Consider the following 18921-nt stretch of genomic DNA (forward strand, 5'->3'; position numbering starts at 1 on the left):
TTTTTTGGGGGGGGGATTTTTTTTTCAGTTTGGCAAAGGTGCCCTGGAAATGGCTAGAGGCATGAACAGACAGGTATGGATATCTTTTACTTGAACTCGTCTCCTGATTTCTATTCTTTAAGCATTTTATCCTCATTTGCTATTTTCCTTCTCTTTTTTAGAGTGTGGTTTCAATAATAGAAGAAAGGAAAAGACAATTAAGTAATGTGAACGTGGATTCTTCCCCATCCTCTGCTACAATTGTGTGAAGCAGACAATTTGAAGCCTAATCTTACCTACGAAGGAGGTCAGGCCACAAGGACTAAATCCTAGTTGTTTTCCTTTTTCCTAATTAGCTGTTACACACTCTTGGGTGCCTTGATTAAAATGCTAACTTTGCTTCTCCAGCATTTTTCTCTGGCGTTTAAATTCATCTACATTTTAGCAGCATTATTTTCTCATTATGGTCAGTTTTTACAGTGATCCTATTTTTTGCTCTTCTGTCCTCTTGTTCTCATGCTAGCAGCTGTTCCTGTTTCATGCCCTTGAGTAGTAGTAGTCACTGACGTTAAGGGCAAAACAAGAACATGCCATAAATTATCGTGTAGTTTGCTGTAGAATGCATGGCTTCTCAATAAATAAATAGGTGGAATAATAATAATAATAATAATAATAATAATAATAATAATAATAATAAATTTTTATTTATACCCCGCCCTCCCCAGCCACAGCAGGGCTCAAGGCAGCTAACAAGCAATAATAAAAACAAGTTGAACGAATACAACTTAAAATACAACATTAAAATATTGAAACATTAAAATATTAAAATGCAGCTTCATCACAGGAGAAAGGAAAAAGAAAAAAGAAAGAGGGGGAGGGAATCAAATTGGCTCCAAGCCAAAGGCCAGGCGGAACAACTCTGTCTTACAGGCCCTGCAGAAAGAAATCAGATCCTGCAGGGCCCTGGTCTCATGAGGCAGAGCGTTCCACCAGGCCGGAGCCAGTGTTGAAAAGGCCCTACCCCGGCTCTGGTTGAAGCTAATCTAACTTCCTTAGGGCCCGGGACCACTAGGGTGTTGCTAATTATGGACTTTGAGGCTCTCTGTGGGACATACCGGGAGAGGCGGTTCCGTAGGTACGAGGGTCCTTGGCCGTGATGTAGTAGGCCAAATGGCCAGGGCAGGGGAATGGAGAACAGGATTGGGAGCACAACATTGGAGGTGGGGCTTAGCGCTTTGTCTCTGCCATGGCCCCAGTGGGAGTTGCGTGCATGCGCGTTCTCTCTCTCTCTCTCTCTCTCTCTGTCTCGTGATTCACAATGGGGGAAAATCTCCCGTTATGACCAATGGTAGCTTTACTCCCAACAATATGATGATCCCATTTTGACAAAAATCCCAAGGATGCCTGGGCATACTATGTAATAAAATAATTACGTCTAGCTTGGCTCCAATGCTAAATTCTTTGGCTGTCCTTGTGCAGTGTAACTGGTTTTTGTAGAGCAGAAAGTAGGTAACAAGATAATTGGGAGAGGGCAAAATGAGCCACTGTCCATGGAGTGGCATTCTGCCACAGTGACCCTGAATTCCTAAGGCTTGTGCTGCCACACTAAAGAATGACTCCTTGCAAATGCAGAATGGATTTTATGCAATACTTGGAAAAGTGTGAGTTCAAAGTGATGGAGTAAATGCCATTAAGGACTTTATATGCCAATAGTATATTGAACTTGGTCTGGTAAGAAATTGGTATTTGTCCAAGTTTCTTGGCCACCTCATAGATGCACAGCAAGCTGCTCATTAAAATCAGATTCTCTCAGAGTAATTGTACATGCAAATACTGCAGTTTTTGTTCGGAGCATAAACACACATGAAAGAATTCAGAATGTTAGTTGGTGAGGATAGTGAAACAAGCTGGTTCAAATGGCTCAGTTGGTTAGAACATGGTGCTGATAACACCAAGGCTGCAGGTTTGGTCCCCATATGGGAAAGCTGCATATTCCTGCATATTCTTGCATTGCATGGGGTTGGACTAGATGGTCCTCAGGGTCCCTTCCAACTCTACAATTCTATGATTCTAAATGGCAAAAAGCTGAACAGAATAACAGAAAATCCATTCTAGAAACACTGTATTTTGTAAGTTAGAGTCTAATCTGAGCAACACAAGACTTATGATGACATCAGAACCATCAACACAGCTTTTTTAATATTAACATAATAATAATAATAATAATAATAATAATAATAATAATAATAATAATAATAATAATATGATTGACTCTGTACTTGCTTGCAGTAAGTACACAAGTTGGAGGAAATCAACTTTTTTGGGAGATATGTGTGCATAGGATTGCAGTCTTTAATAGCACATTCAGGAGAATCTTATGAGATTATTATTTTAAATGTTCCCCGTTCTTTGCAGACAAAATAAATTGTCCCATACCTGGTCAACAAAGTATTCAAAGTTTTATTTCCTCAATAAATTATTCCATTTTCAAAACCTTTTAATAATTGCAGAAAACACAAATCAGTACATAACTAAGGATGTATTTACTGTTTATTTAATACAGAATACTTAATAGGGAATAGATTGTCCTGCTATTGAAACATGTTTGTAGGCTCTTAACATGTTACTGCAATAATCATTACAAAAAAGTGTATAAAAGTAAGGCAAACTGTTACACAGTGCATTATGTAGAAAGTTTTAGCAAACTGACATTTAACTGAAAGCATTATAAAGGTATGGTTCATAAAAATTAATGGCTTATGTCACTCTAATATTCATATATAGTGTGCTAAATGGTTTACAATTAACAGTCTTATCACCACAGTCTTAAAAACATCACATGGAAGAAAGTCCCACTGAATGCAGCTAATGGAACTTAACTTCCATGAAAATGTATCAAGGATCAGGTTATCAGCAGTTAAAATATCAGTTGCTACTCTTAATGCAAAGAGTGATAGCACCTTTTGTTCAGAGTCAGTCCTGATGGCAATTCACATTGCATTTTATATGCCTGCTTCATGCTAAAAGAGATACCTAAATGTAAAGTATAACAGAAGAATAAAAGGACTGAAATGTCTTTGCTTCCCAGGATGATACAGGAAATTGTAATCGTAATACAGGAAACTTGCATTATCTTGAGTAATAAAGACTATTTATTACATTGGTACAGTTACCCTGTGATGATGATTGCATGTGATTACAACTTAGAAGGGATATTCAAATCAGATTTATTTAAGGGCTGTATACCCTACGCTTTAACAGGTTCCCAGGCTGGCTTACCAGGTAAGTTCATTTGGTGTTTTTTCCCCATTAATGCATTAACAAATTTATTATTTTATTATATATCAGGAAATGTAAATCAGATTGTATAATTCTAAGAACATTTTTGTTACATTAAAAAACCTACTATAAACGGCAATAGTTAAAAATGCAAAAATATGTCATATGTGCCTGATTAAACCTGCAACATAACTAATTTTGCACCTTGATTCACTCTGAGTGTGCAATGAGAGCTTATTTAGAAGCTAAACTAACTTGAGGAAGAAGCATATCTGATGGTTTAAGGTGGGGTGGTTAACCTGTGGGCCTCCAGTTCTTGATGGACTACAACTCCCACCATCCTTGACCATGCTGACTTGGGCTAATGTAGTTCAACAGTATCTGCAGGGCCACAGGTCAGCTAGCCCTGATTTAGGGGCTCTTGACTCATATTTATTTCTTGTTCAAATTAATTATGTAAATATTCAACGGATCTGGAAGCACATGGAGTTCTCAGTTTTATGTAAGCAAAATTCAAAATTATGAACAAATTCAAAATTATGAACAAAATTCAAAATTATGAACAAGGAGGGATGTGGAAGAGAATTTGGGATTTTCTGTTAATTTAAACAACAGTATTGATACTGTTATATCAATATTTAATTACAGTACTTAACATTTATCTAGCATTCAAAACAGTGTAGTTTGGGTAATTCCTATAGGGCTGTTCCTCACATTGAGGGCTTAAGTTGATTAGTAGTGCCTTGCCTAAGGCTGCCTAAGAAGATTGTGACTGAGGTGATGTTTGATTTGGAGCTCAGGGATTATGCAATGACAGGTCAGAATCAACAGCTTCTGAAACAACTTTGGACATCTCTGTTTGGAGTAATGTAAGCAAGACCCTACCAGTGAGACAAAGAGGAGAGAATTAGTTATCATTATACTAAGAAATATACAAAGGTTTCAATGAACTGAAAGAGGCTCTGGTCTGTTTCAACACTTGCTCAAAATCTGTTCTGTCGTGTCTTGTAATGGTTCAAAGTAGTTTAGTTGTGGTAAACCACAACTAAAACTATTGGCCATAATCTAGCACTGAGAGCATGCAGCTGGCCTGTGTTGGGGGTGGGGGAGTCTTTCCCTTCCCCTGGCTCATCCAGAATTGCAAATAAGCAAGCTGCAGTAAAGCAGCAAGTGTTATGAAACACTTAGCAGATGTCTTTAGGTAATACCTAGGATCTGACTGATCACGGTGCAGGAAAGTAATGTATATCTTGGTAAGACTGGCTAGTGAACTTTTCCTTTTGCCAATTTACTATAATGACTTTTGCTTATTTGCTTGAGTCAGCTGCTGCTCTTTTGCTCTATGGTTCGCCTGCTCTGTTTATGGCATACCCTAGTCTTAGGACAGGGAGTTAAAGTAGAAAAGGCATCTAGGTCCGTCCAAGTCAATATTTTGTGATTGCTCTGTGAGAACAATGTCTAATATCTGAGAATTCACAAAATCATTCTAAACTAAACTATGCTACTCAAAAAATCAACAGATTCTTTTCATCATTGAATCATTCCTGGGTTTAATTATTTGTTTATCTGCCATGTCATCCATGTTTACAAGTTGTGGTTACCGATGCTTATATGAACCGAAACTGTGCAGCAATGATCACTTTCCTCCCTCTACCACGAGAGACACACAGAGAGAATACTATTCGACTTCGCAGGGAAAATCATAACTTCTTGGTTGGCAAGTCAGTCACTGCAGCAGACTTTACTTTGTAGGAGAATAATCCACTTTCCTTTGAGACATAATTGTTTTTACCTATTTTTTCTGGATTGCTACCTGATTTTGTTAGGAGGACTACAATGCATGCAAATCAAGTGGCCTAAGGTTTCATAATACAGGTAAATCGAGAGGCAGCCCTAGCAAAGTGACTGAGCACATGCTCTATATACAAAATGTTCCTGGTTCAGTTGAAATTATCTGGAAGAAGGGCTGGGAAAGGTCCTGAAGTAATTGTTGCCAGTCAGAACAAGCAGTCCTGGGCCCAATGGTATGACTAGGTATAAGCAGCTCTTTATGTCGTTATATGACACATAAATCTCAGCTTACTGAAATCTATTGTGCATGTTAAAGTTGAGAGAGAATATTGTGTTTGCCATTGAAGTGTGCTTCCCCAATCCAATAATTTTCTCCAAATCACGTCAGAAGCTCCCTGACATGAAATGGTTTTCCTTTCAGCTGAATGTGCCAGCCCATAGGGACAAAAGAAATGTGCACAGTACTAACATTGATAGTGATATGAGAGCTTTTTCTGTGCATTGAATTTCATTTGGATTTGTATCAGGGTGATGGCTTGTAGACCAGAGAAATTTAAATCTGTTTAACATTATAATGTTAAATATATTTTTATCAAAATAAATTCCATGCCTTAAAGAGAATGTAGGTTCATGTGTGCACAGTAATATTAGTGACTAAGCCATCACAGATTAATCACCACAGATAGGAAAATTCTATTACACAATATCAATTCTGTTACAGAATATCAAGTGAAATACCTTTCATCAGAGACAATTCTTACATTTGGCTGAGAGTGAAGAACTGGTAAGTGATGATACATCCAAACATGTATGTGTGAATCAGCCTTAACATGTATGAAATAAACAATTTAACTCCACTGAAAAGCAGTGGGCCTTCAGGGCTCCATTGACTGCCTTTCGTTTCACTGGAATGAAAGCATACATGACCTTATCTAATAACGCAAAATTGTTTGAAAGGCGCAGCTGCTGCTTTAAAATGCTTAATTAATTAATTAGATCTCTGATCCACTCTTTACCAGTATGTCTTAGGGCAGGTTACCACTTTAACAGACCGTGTGTTGCTTCTCCTTGCTGACTCCACAACAAGAGGTTCCCCTTGCTCACATCACAGTAAGAGGTTTAAAAGCATTTTCTAGTGTGGGAAGCTGATAGATACAAAAGCAGCCTGAGAAAGCAAGCTGCCATGAAATTCAGGAGAAACCTAGTGTTTGCTGAAGGCTAATAAACATAAGTATTTGCATTCAGCTTTGAAGTAATCTTGCCTATTTAAAAGGTATGTTACAATCCTTTGTGGAAATATTATGACTGTTTTGTATTATGTGCTGACTAGCATATTGTATCTTTAGTCCTGACATATACTATTTATATGGCCTCACCTATCTCTCTCTGGTTAAAAAGATACTTATGCATGACTAGTTTTACCATGATGGGGATGCACATTAAAATGCAAATTGCACTGAAGATTTGCAGTGTAAATAAACAGTCAGTTACAAATTCTGCTGCATGTTTTGATGCTCTTTACCCAGTAAATAATAAACATAGGGAAGAAATAGGGAAGAGCACCTACAGATCCACATGGTGATATGCATTTAAAGCCTACCAATCTGATTTCCATTTTGCACATGCAGTGGTACATAGTGTGAACTGAGCTAGGCAGAGGAGGATCATGTTCCTCATGTGAAACCACCTGCCTTTTGTAAAGCACAGAGTGTTCATTGATTGAACAGTTCAGTTCTTAAATAGTATTGCTTTAGCTCTTTCATGATCAGGAATAGGAAAAAAAATGTAGTGATTAAAAAGGGAATTTACAAACCCCAACATCTTTTTACGGCAATCACGCCCAAGGATTTGATTCCTGCTAAATAAAATAAAATGCTACTTTAGTAATAATCAAGTTGGGGTTTTTTATTAATGGCAGTCAAATGAAACAACATGGAGTGAAGAAGTAAGGTGCTGTTAGAAAAATAAACTACTCAAGATGCATGAAAGGTAATTTAAAGAGCCCCAACAGCACCTGCCTTTCATTTAAAATGAAATGCCAAATCCTATCTTTAAAAAGTTGAGTGCTACCATCATCAGCAACTCTCCTCATTTAGCATAAATGTTACATTGACATTTTCCAGAATGTCTTATTGTGTAATTACTGATACTATAATTTATATCATATGCAAGCTTCAGGAGCAAAACTGTTTTCTGTGGATTCTTTTTTGCTTTATTGGTTTTGTTTGTGATGTGGATATATTTTATTTGCTTTGTTCATAAGCATGACTGTGTGGTTGCCTAGTTACAGGGCAAAGTAATTGGGAAAGTTAAATTACTTACTGGAAAAAGACAAAAGGTCTTCAAGTTCTGTTTCTCTGTCTGAAGAAGCACAGACACTTTGGATATTAGCACACTGCATAGGCAGGAGTAATGGCCAAAGGTTTGGTGCTGGAGATAGTTATATAGTGTGGAACAAATAATTTGCCAACATTATGTTGATATGAAAGAGAATATGTAAGGTGATTTTCTTTTGCAGGGGTTGAAATGAGAGTATCACCAATATCAACTGTGGTATTGGTTCAATACTCGTAAAAGGGAGGGAGAAAGGAGACTAAAGCTAGTTCTAATTGACTATTATGAATATGACAGGGTTTCCCCCCCCCATAAATATGCTGAGCTGTAGGTGGAAAGGAGTCCATGTCTGGACTCCCAGTTCTATCTGGGCCATCCCAGTTGCCCCACCAGCTTGGGCTTTCAAGGCTTGCTAGCTTGGCAGTTTGAAAGTTTATAGCCTTGTTTGCTGAGTACAAGTAAAATATGCATGCTACATTAGAACGTTTTCTAGGGCATCAGAAAATTTCAAACTGAAAAATCTCCTGTGCAAATTCTTCTAATTCCAATTGTTTCCAGAAAATCCACAGCAATGTTGCTCGAAACAGGAGAGAGACGAGGGAAACCCAGTAAACAATCTCTAAATTATGATCTACTGAACCACATAGTCTTTGTGTTGCACTGAGAATGCAAATTGCAGACTTTTCAGTGCAATTAACGCAGAAATCATGTACTACATCCAACAAAAACAATGAATTTAAAACTGTCTTGTACAATATAGTTTTTTTAATTAAGAAAACATGCTGAAAGCCTATATACTCTCTTGAAATACAGACTTTCAGTTAGTTTCAAACAGCTATAGCAGGCCTTTTAAGATTTAGAACAATGAGACATGACACATGTGGGCAGATGTAGGGGTTTTTCGCTGTATAATAGGAGAAATAGTTTGTGTGATCTGTTTAAAGATTTATCGAAACCGGTGGGATTATAACTTGAAATCTGACAACTGCTCAATGAGAGCAAGTACTAGAGTTGAAGTGAGCACTTCTGTGAAACTAGCTTTGAAAGCTGTTGCTGTGGCCTCCAATGTCAAATATTAGAAACTTATTTGGGGCCAGAGTTCTCATCAAAATGAGAATGCTGATTTCTGGTAAGTCTCCAGTGGATTGGGGGTGCTGTGTGTGGCCCCACAAAGGGTGCCCACTGACAGATGGGTGAGCGATGACTAGCCTTTTGTTGAACCACCAAGTTGGCTGGGGTTAAGTATTGTGGTCAGAGCACAAGTAACTACTGTAGTGCTGTGTCAGCAGATCTATCCCTCTAACCAGGGTTTGGCTGTGCACAGGGATCAGGCCATTTAGAATTTTTAGTTACAACACACAATGATAAAGGTCTGGTTGTATAGGAAAAGCATGCACTTTGTAAAATCTGAATTTTTATGCAGAAAATGTACATCTGTTTGATGATAGAGCCAATACCTAAGACCTGATAAACCTAGATATTTAGGTAATTCTTCGTTTTGGCACTTATTTTTTTAACCTTCCTTGAAAACACACCCTAGAAGTAATATTTTCCATCCATACAAGTAATATTTTCCCTCCAGATTCTATTCACAAATATCAATCGCTAGCTTTTGAAATTTCACCTGTCTCTTGGTTTCAGCAAAGTTTCAATTCAGCTTTAGTCAACATTCTTTATAGGAACAGGTCCAAACTAAATAAACTTTGAAGCGTTTGTACCAAACATTGAGAAATCTGTAATGGATGGTTCAAGACTGTTTAAACATCACAAAAATGGCTTCCTTCCTAGGAAAACTTGGTTATGGTGAAACAATATCTACTACAGTGCTCTGCACTGTAATAAATATTAAATATAAATTAATAATTTACAAGTACCTGAGCAAAGAAGCAAACCACCTTCACACAGCATAGCACCAAAGGCAGTAGCTCAGAGTTCTTTAAAATAATGGGTTTTGAACATTAAAAATTCTACCTATTGATATAAAAATATTGATCTCCAACTGGAGATGAAAATAGTGCAAAATTCTGTCTTCACTTTCCAGGATACAAATGATGTTCCATGTTGTCATTTCATATAGGCAGGATTGCAGGCTCTAGGCATTTGAGGTGGATGTTTAGGTGCAGGCCTGTTTAAGAAAAGGGTCAGAAACAGAATAATAAAATTAGCAAACATGCTAATTGTGGAGCAACAGAAATTAAGTATAAATATCTTGGCTTTAAGGAATTGTTACAGGATCTTTGGAAAATAGGAGCATTCAGGTCATGTAGGGTTTACTGGCATCTCTTCACCTTAATATTTTACTGTCATTTGTTTTATGCACATTTTATTCATGGCACAAAATATATTTTAACAATTAATAATTTTAAGTGGTTGTAATTTATGCCAATCAGCTTTTTTCAAGTCAGTGAGGGTACTGACATCTTGAAATGACAGCATCCTTCAATAAATACTAGTGTCCTTAAACTGGTATTAGTTAAGCCCCTTCCCCATATTTTATGGCAGAGCTTTGGTAGAATTTGTTTATTTCAGGGAATTTTTATCCAGTCCCTCTCACCACATCTGATTGCTTCTCAAATTTACCACGTGGGAATATACTGGCTGATAAGAACAAGCAACTGAAGAAGAACTGCCGTACCTAAACACATGCTCAGGAAAACAGATGCTTATTTAGATGACTGAAACAATTTTGTGAGTGAGAAACTAAGCTAGCCATCGCAGTACTTCCCAGATGTTGATCTGCCCACCAACTCTTCATCCCTGATCATTGCCCTTGCTGACTAGAACTGATGGGAGTTGGAGGGCACCATGTTGGATATCCTTGAGCTAAGTTTTCCCAACAAAAAAGAGCCAATTCTAAGATATATTTTATAATATTTCTTAAACATGTTTTCTGTTGGAAACGCACAACTGAACAGCCAAACTAACCTGACAGGGGCAATTTGAGGCACAGGTTTTGGAAGCCCAAATACTTCTGTGGAGGAACTCTTAAACTGAACAGATTTGTTCTTCTGAGGATCAGCTGGCAAAGGTTTTCGAGGAGGACTTGGCTTGAAAGATTCCTATAATACAATGTAAGTTCATAGAATTGTTACTATAAGATTAATGAAATAGCTATTTTATTATATAATTCTTCAGTCATGAAAGTATAATTTATTTCCCATAAGTCCTTCAAATCATGCTTTAAATTGAAACAAACATTAAAATTATGTGGCTCCTCACTATTTCTATTTGTAGAAAATGAAAGTACAATATTACGAGACAATGTTGTTGTTGTTTAGTCGTTTAGTCGTGTCCGACTCTTCGTGACCCCATGGACCAAAGCACACCAGGCACTCCTGTCTTCCACTGCCTCCCGCAGTTTGGTCAAACTCATGCTGGTAGCTTCAAGAACACTATCCAACCATCTGGTCCTCTGTCGTCCCCTTCTCCTTGTGCCCTCCATCTTTCCCAACATCAGGGTCTTTTCCAGGGAGTCTTCTCTTCTCATGAGGTGCCCAAAGTATTGGAGCCTCAGCTTCATGATCTGTCCTTCCAGTGAGCACTCAGGGCTGATTTCCTTAAGAATGGATAGGTTTGATCTTCTTGCAGGCCATGGGACTCTCAAGAGTCTCCTCCAGCACCATAATTCAAAAGCATCAATTCTCTGGCAATCAGCCTTCTTTATGGTCCAGCTCTCACTTCCATTCATCACTACTGGGAAAACCATAGCTTTTACTATACAGACCTTTGTTGGCAAGGTGATGTCTCTACTTTTTAAGATGCTGTCTAGGCTTGTCATTGCTTTTCTCCCAAGAAGCAGGCGTCTTTTAATTTCGTGGCTGTTGTCACCATCTGCAGTGATCATGGAGCCCAAGAAAATAAAATCTCTCACTGCCTCCATTTCTTCCCCTTCTATTTGCCAAGAGGTGATGGGACCAGTGGCCATGATCTTAGTTTTTTTGATGTTGAGCTTCAGACCATATTTTGCACTCTCCTCTTTCACCCTCAATAAAAGGTTCTCTAATTCCTCCTCACTTTCTGCCATCAAGGTTGTGTCATCTGCATATCTGAGGTTGTTGATATTTCTTCCGGCAATCTTAATTCCGGCTAGGGATTCATCCAGCCCGGCCTTTCGCATGATGAATTCTGCATATAAGTTAAATAAGCAGGGAGACAATATGCAGCCTTGTCATACTCCTTTCCCAATTTTGAACCAATCAGTTGTTCCATATCCAGCTCTAACTGTAGTTTCTTGTCCCACATAGAGGTTTCTCAGGAGACGGATGAGGTGATCAGGCACTCCCATTTCTTTAAGAACTTGCCATAGTTTGCTGTGGTCGACACGGTCAAAGGCTTTTGCATAGTCAATGAAGCAAAAGTAGATGTCTTTCTGGAACTCTCTAGCTTTCTCCACAATCCAGCGCATGTTTGCAATTTGGTCTCTGGTTCCTCTGCCTCTTCTAAATCCAGCTTGCACTTCTGGGAGTTCTCGGTCCACATACTGCTTGAGCCTTCCTTGTAGAATTTTAAGCATAACCTTGCTAGCATGTGAAATGAGTGCAATTGTGCGGTAGTTGGAGCATTCTTTGGCACTGCCCTTCTTTGGGATTGGGATGTAGACTGATCTTCTCCAATCCTCTGGCCACTGCTGAGTTTTCCAAACTTGCTGGCATATTGAGTGTAGCACCTTAACGGCATCATCTTTTAAAATTTTAAATAGTTCAGCTGGAATACCATCACTTCCACTGGCCTTGTTATTTGCGGTCCTTTCTAAGGCCCATTTGACTTCACTCTCCAGGATGTCTGGCTCAAGGTCAGCAACCACACTACCTGGGGTGCATGAGCCATCCATATCTTTCTGGTATAATTCCTCTGTGTATTCTTGCCACCTCGTCTTGATGTCTTCTGCTTCTGTTAGGTCCTTACCACTTTTGTCCTTTATTATGGTAATCCTTGTACGAAATGTTCCTTTCATATCTCCAATTTTCTTGAACAGATCTCTGGTTTTTTACATTCTGTTGTTTTCCTCTTTTTAAGAGACAATATACCATATTTTTCGCCCCATAAGACGCACCGGCCCATAAGACGCACCTAGATTTTGGGGAGGGGGGAAATAAAGGAAAAAAAATTTATTTCCCCCCCAGGTGCGCTGCGCTACACCAGGAGCTTGGGGCGTGCTGAGCTCAGCGCGCCCCAAACTTCTGCGTGCGCGCAAGCAGTCCGCTAGCCTTGGGAGAGCCGCGGGGCTCTCCCAGGGCTAGCGGACTGCTTGTGCGCACCTAGAAGCTTGGGGCGCGCTGAGCTCAGCGCGCCCCAAGCTTCTAGGTGCGCGCAAGCAGTCCACTGCCGCCCCAAGCCTCGCGCACCCGGTGGGACCTCCTGCCGGGTGCGCGAGGCTTGCAGACACTCGCCCGAAGCAGGGGGAGCCCTCCCGAGGGCTCCCCGTGCTTCGGGCTGCCGCCCCAAGCCTTGCGCACCTGGTGGGACCTCCTGCCGGGCGCGCGAGGCTTGCAGGCATTCGCCCCATAAGACGCACCCCGATTTCCTCTTCATTTTTGGAGGGGAAAAAGTGTGTCTTATGGGGCGAAAAATACGGTAGTGCTTTAAATGGGGGGGTGTTTGGAGGGGGTTATTGTCATTGTTACTATGGTATGTGTTTTTGTGTTTTTATATTATAAACTACCCTGTGAGCCTTGGATGAAGGACAGTATAGATATTTAATAAATACATCAATACTCAGCTACGAGTGATCGCCAAACAAGAAAGAATATTAACGAATAAATAAAAACCAAACAGGTGCAGAAATTATTCCCTCTGAAGGAGGTCCAAAATTATCCCTTTAAGTAAATCTCTAGTGTATTTTAACCACATGATTTTGCTGTTTCAAAAAGGGAAAACAGTATGGCCACTAGCATTGGGCTGAAAACAAAAAAGAAAACACTGAGTACAGCTATCATGGGGACACCTCAAATTTACAACAAACTGAACCATAGATCTCTCCTATCTCTTTTCTTTTAGGCAATATGAACAGATTATTGCTGGATACAAATATAGGTATAGCAAATGCTGTTTCCATTTTTCTTTGAAAGATGGTACCAAGAGATAAGTCTGATGATCTCTTCTTAAGAATTGACCACACACACACACACACAGTCTTCAGTTGCTATGCCTGAATTGTTCAAAGTAGGTTAATTTCAAATAAAAAAATTACAGTCTGCAGTAAGAGTGTCTTTAATTACATCCTATAAGGAGGAAATGCTGCTGTTAAAATACATATCAGTAGAGGTGCTAGATTTCACAAGAGGAAAACAGAAGCTGAAACATATGGAGAAGAAATATTACTGAAATACTATATGTTTATAACTTACAATTCTATTACTGTAGCTCTTAGCAGTAACATACTTTGAGAGGGGGGAAAGGGTCATGTTTTATCAGAAGGGAAAATATTTTATTACATAACAGGTTTTTCCAGTATGAAGAGAATTTATGAAACAAAGATTGTATAATTATATTTATATGATACATGTGACTCTCTCCATACATGAAATGAATGTGTGGAGCTGCATGGACCAGCCACAACCACTGCTGTCACCACGCTCCCCCATGAACATCTATTTGACATTAATCAGAGTTTTCTGCACATGTAGATGTACAAGTGGAGAGTTCTCCTGACTTCGTCTGTGAAATGCTGCTATTCACTCCTTAGAGTTTGTGAACTGCCTAGAGAGGTGGATCTTATATAAATCAGTTAATAAATAGCAACAGCAACATGTAAAGTGCTTCATTTGGAGATAAAAATTGCAATGTTAGAAGAACAATCCCCTACCTCAGGAGAGGTTGTCAGTACAATCAGGGCAATATATAGAAATAGGCATGAAAATAGGTTCCAACCTTTTGGGGATGTGTTGCAGGATGGCCTTTAGAGCTATCATTTGCATTATTGCTAAAGTTCTGTGTGCTGGGGAGGCCTGTTCACTGACCCAGTTTCCCCAGGGAGTGTTACTGTAAGTCTTTATAGATCAGATGGATTTATTCCTTTAGCTTTAGATCAGTAATTTTGGGGGCTTTTTAAATGTGTCAGTTTTTTACATGTAAGCCAGGGAAATGGTTTTCAATATAACCGCTAGCTCTTGTTACTTACGAAAAAATGTTTTTATACATTAGGCAGTTATAAATAGTACTTCAATATAAAATTCCCGTGGACTGTCTTCGGATATGAAACATAAAAGGGTCATAATATACCCAATTTCACATTTTAAAACACATGCTTCACAGCAATATCTTTCCAGAGACAAAGGGTCAGACTCAGCTATGCAAATATTTTCCCTGATATTTTCCCCTCTAATTTTAAGCAATTGGGGAAGTAACAGTCTTGACATGATTGCATATGGGAGAGGAAACATATTTCTTTCCCTGTGGTTTGTTTTTCTTACCAAAATCACCCCTCTAAACTGATTTGGGGAAGTATATGAGGCCCAGAACACACTGTGCAATGAAAAGCCAGTCCAGTTCCCTGGGTGGATAAGAGCTGAGTTAACTGGCCATTTACCTCCTCCCATTTATTCCTTATTCTCTAAATGGCTCTTATGGCTCTAAATAAAATAAAATTGACTCATTGACTCAGTCTCCAGATTCCAAAGACGACATATAGTACAGCCAATCTGAAACTGCAAGGGGGTTGCATGTTTGAATGATTTTGCATGTAAAAATGTACTTCTTGCATTTAGAAAAATTAACACAGATAGGAAAAGGCAACACTTTCATTCCAGCTTCCCACAGGAAGGGTCTTCTTGAATTATGGGATAAGGGGCATTCCAATCCTTAAGATGGCATGCATATTGTAAGCATATACATCAGAAAGATGCCACAAAGTACCACAATATGCTGGTGTAGCAGGAAGAGATGTCAATGGTAATATTTAGAATGGAGGTATGAACAATAATTACATGCCGTTTCAGCATGCCCTTTCACTCTGCTATGAAATCAACCAACAAAGACATAACAAAAGAGAGAGATTGACTAAAATGGAGCAAACTATTCTGTGGTGTGATTTGAAGAATCAATATGACATCTAAATAGCTAGCAATCCAGTTCTGCTCTGGACCGATGGTGGCTGTAGGTGCCATAGAGTTGAAACGGATAAACACACAAACACGTACCTGATCACATCTGGGTGAGGGGCTGGCAGACAGCAACCTTCTGGAAGTGGGCTGCGGACATGGTAATTCACACAGTGGTGGGACAATACGCTCTGGTGGGCTTGACCATGGTGTATTCTGTGTCTTCACAGGATTGCTAACATTACCTGTGTGATATCGTTGCAGTCCTTGTGGATCATGTCTCTGCAGATCCATAAAACAATATTATACCAAATCAATTATAGTTTAAGCATGATGAGGCCAAAGTTTGGCCTTTTTAGATTTCACTGATTTGAGTGAAAGAGAGAAAGCAAGAGGAGGGGATTGGGGGGAAAGACTCTGTGTTCTAAGTATGAGATTAACTCTCCCACTGAAATCAATGGGACCTAAAATACTTAACTTTCACTGGAGTGGATCCCTATAGTTCTTCCCAGACGTATCTTATAATTAATAGGTGTAAACACTATTGATTTCAAGATTGCTTTTAACTGCCACTTGTTTCATTTTTAATATGGCCACTTTTCCTTTCCTGAAGTCAAGGAACAACCAATTAAGTTTCCAGAAGCTTACTCGAACACTAATCCTTGAATGTTAGAAAGCATTGCCCCTGTCTGAGATGGTGGCTGCAATCCACAGTCGAAATACATTTATTTATTTTCTCTATTTTCTCCATCTGTCTAGAACTTAGAGACCAAAGTACATTTTTAGGCCTAGATGGCTTTCCCTTTATTTCATGTATTAATAGAAATACTCTAAAATTTCACTATTTCATTATATCACCCCATATAAAAACACTTCAAACTTATGGGAAATATTTTTATCAGCAATACTTTGTGTGAGAACCTACCTTAGGTGTATTCAAATTTTGTGACTTTTTCACCAGATCTGTACTACTGCGGGTTGTGATAGAAACATGATTAGGTTCAAATGAACTGGAAGGCCTTGCTGGAGTCACAGACCTGAAATACATACATGTGTGTATACTTTTAACAGAGGATTTTTTTAAAAAAAAATCTTTACTTTCTTTAGTAAACAGTGAAAGTAAAATCCATCCACCACACTTGCAGCAGGAATAAAAAAAAATATTGATTTTTTTGTTTAGAGCCACTAGTCTGTTAAATTAGCTCTTGCAATCTGTGGAAATGCTGCTTTACAACACCCGAGAGACTCTTCTAGTGATGCTGGTGCTTAAGCTGTAATGACCTCAGCTATGGATATTGTGGTTCATTCAGTGGACTAGAAACAACAATGCTACTCCAAGGTTTCAGTATTTTAAGCAGGCCAAAATAAAGGCAAACTTCCCTTTTTAACTGCTTACCCACAAAGTGAAATAAAAAGAAGGGTGTGTCTGAATAGCAGGTCCCTGTGGCCTTGATGCAATCTGAGAAGTGCTCTGAGAAAAAGGCAAGCATGTAGTTTTCTGAAACAACCCTCTTATATGAGGCCCTCGCCACCTGTGCTAGTCTGGCAATGACCCCCATTTGATGCATGGGTAAGCAGCAGAGGGTGATATTTTTATTTGCCTGGAGCAGGGATGGACCATTAAGAGTCTGGTCCATCCCAGTTCTCAAAGGGGACAGGACTAAGCCCATCCCATTCTGAAGTGGAATTTTAAAAACCCACCTAGAAGCACACACCTAAAAGCACAGTTAAATGTTTGCACACCTCCATTCTCTCTCCCTATTCCCCCTTTTAAAACCTTTGAAATAGTGTTTCCAGTCACCTAAAAGCCCGAGTGCTAGAGCACAGGACTCCTTGTCATTGTGTGCCTTGAAATGAACAGAGAGTCCCTGTGGGAGTAACAAGGCTTGATGATATTCCATTGCTCCCAGCGGAAATTGTATGGGGGAAAGAATGGTTGTCCCATGTAAGCACTTGGGACAGCTGTGTTCTCTGCACCCAGTACAATTCCCCTTGGGAGAAGCAAAACATCCTCAATTTCAATATGAAGCATCATCTTCTCATCTGCAGCAGCCATAGGAGGAAAAGCTGCCTTTCCCACTGCTGTCATTGAAGATTTTTAGACTTAGCGTGTAATAACCTTCTGCGATCTCTATCATGGTTCATTTTACAAAAGAGAGTACTTATATATCATACCTTAGTTTCTCTATTGTAGTCTTCTTATTAATAAAGAACAATCTAATCAAGATCTTCCTTTTGATGTACATAAGTGAACCAGCAACCAGAAGGCACAGGGTGGTTATGAGTAGCCCTATTATTAAGCTTCTTTTATCTGAAACCAAACAAACAAATCCACATTTCTTATGACCAGACCAGTCTTGTCTACCTGATGTCCGCAGTATAACTAACCATCAGTCAAAAACAAATATTTTGTTTTTCTCAGCTAACTTGTATATTAGGAGAAGTGGCATGGTTGCTGCTCCCCTGTGTCTCCATCCTCTTTGCTCCTATAATGTAGGAATGCATAAATTATATGGGAATGTGGAATTACATGCAGGAGCCATGGCAAAACTACTACTATGGGTCCCACCCACCTCAACCACCTTGAAAATGGCATGGCTCTTCTCATTTCTCCAACTTTGTTTTCATATCCCATGTTACTACTATAGCAGAGTTTAGTAACTTCATGGAAAAATACTGTGGGGAAATAAATGGCAACCACACTGCTCCATAGCAAGAAGAGGTCCTGTGTTTCAGCACTGACACCCTCCATACCTATTCTTGCCCTCAATTTTTTGGTATATTTGCTGTAAATATTAATGGGGGTTGATAGGAAACAGAGGAGAAAATGGGTAACAGCAGGACATCCCACTGCACTTTTCTTCAGGGCAGAGCTTCAGTAGTAAAAACTAAACCAATTGCATGGAACTCAGAATAAGCAATTAAAAATAATTTGTCTTCACATAACTCTCTTGTATATTATTTGAGGTGTCAGAAAGATAAAGCAAGTGTGTGAAATAGTTTTGAGTAAAGCTCACCAGGTTATTTACAGATTTTCAGAGGCGCAGCTTTGTTAGTCCATTGTAGAAAAAACAAGTTTTGTGTCTGGCATCTTAAAGAATAACAGACTTATTGTAGCGTTAAGCTTTACTTAATTTTTTAAAGATACTTAAGCCATATTTCTATATTTTTTTAATCAGACACAGTTGATATGCAAACGCTCAGATAATAATTTAAGCCACTTTAGTAAGGGGTCAAGTGTAAAAGAACAATTAGCTTCTGTAGAAACCCCTAATTTACAAAGCACAGTTTTGTCATTGCAAACAGATTGTTAAAGTAGCAGGGCATGTTAATGTGAAATGCAGCTCTTCTAAAAATAAAACGAAGCGTAAAATGAAGGTAGTCGATCTTGATGTACAAATTACATGAAATCAGTTCCCCTTTTCTAGCTACTGCAAATAGCTTACAGTTCACACACACAAAACCATGATATAGATTAGCATCCCTACATACTACGGCT

At 38.9% G+C, this 18921-nt stretch overlaps 2 protein-coding genes across 10 annotated transcripts in view; one reads left to right on the forward strand and one right to left on the reverse strand.

Moving 5' to 3' along the window:
- Positions 1 to 6814, forward strand: part of FANK1 (fibronectin type III and ankyrin repeat domains 1) — a 38511-nt gene extending 31697 nt beyond the window's left edge. For 2 of the 5 annotated variants that reach the window (XM_081193053.1, XM_081193051.1), the window contains exons 10-11: positions 29 to 73; positions 162 to 386. In XM_081193053.1, the coding sequence (XP_081049179.1) occupies positions 29 to 73; positions 162 to 248 (132 nt within the window). In that variant the 3' untranslated portion in view covers positions 249 to 386. Of the gene's footprint in view, positions 1 to 28; positions 74 to 161; positions 387 to 3148; positions 3262 to 5770 lie in introns of those variants that run through there. The other 3 variants (XR_014007849.1, XR_014007850.1, XM_081193052.1) reach the window with 3 other exon arrangements.
- Positions 6815 to 7690: 876 nt separating this feature from the next.
- ADAM12 (ADAM metallopeptidase domain 12) overlaps positions 7691 to 18921 on the reverse strand; it is a 190042-nt gene continuing 178811 nt past the window's right edge. For 4 of the 5 annotated variants that reach the window (XM_081192862.1, XM_081192861.1, XM_081192859.1 and 1 more), the window contains 4 exons: positions 17598 to 17733; positions 16348 to 16459; positions 15522 to 15704; positions 9887 to 10442 (listed from right to left, as the gene is read on the reverse strand). In XM_081192862.1, coding sequence (XP_081048988.1) covers positions 10161 to 10442; positions 15522 to 15704; positions 16348 to 16459; positions 17598 to 17733 — 713 coding nt within the window. In that variant the 3' untranslated portion in view covers positions 9887 to 10160. Of the gene's footprint in view, positions 9509 to 9886; positions 10443 to 15521; positions 15705 to 16347; positions 16460 to 17597; positions 17734 to 18921 lie in introns of those variants that run through there. The other variant, XM_081192860.1, reaches the window with a different exon arrangement.

The sequence above is a fragment of the Podarcis bocagei genome (genome assembly GCF_964188305.1).
Source record: "Podarcis bocagei genome assembly, chromosome: 4".
Classification (NCBI taxonomy): Eukaryota; Metazoa; Chordata; class Lepidosauria; order Squamata; family Lacertidae; genus Podarcis; species Podarcis bocagei.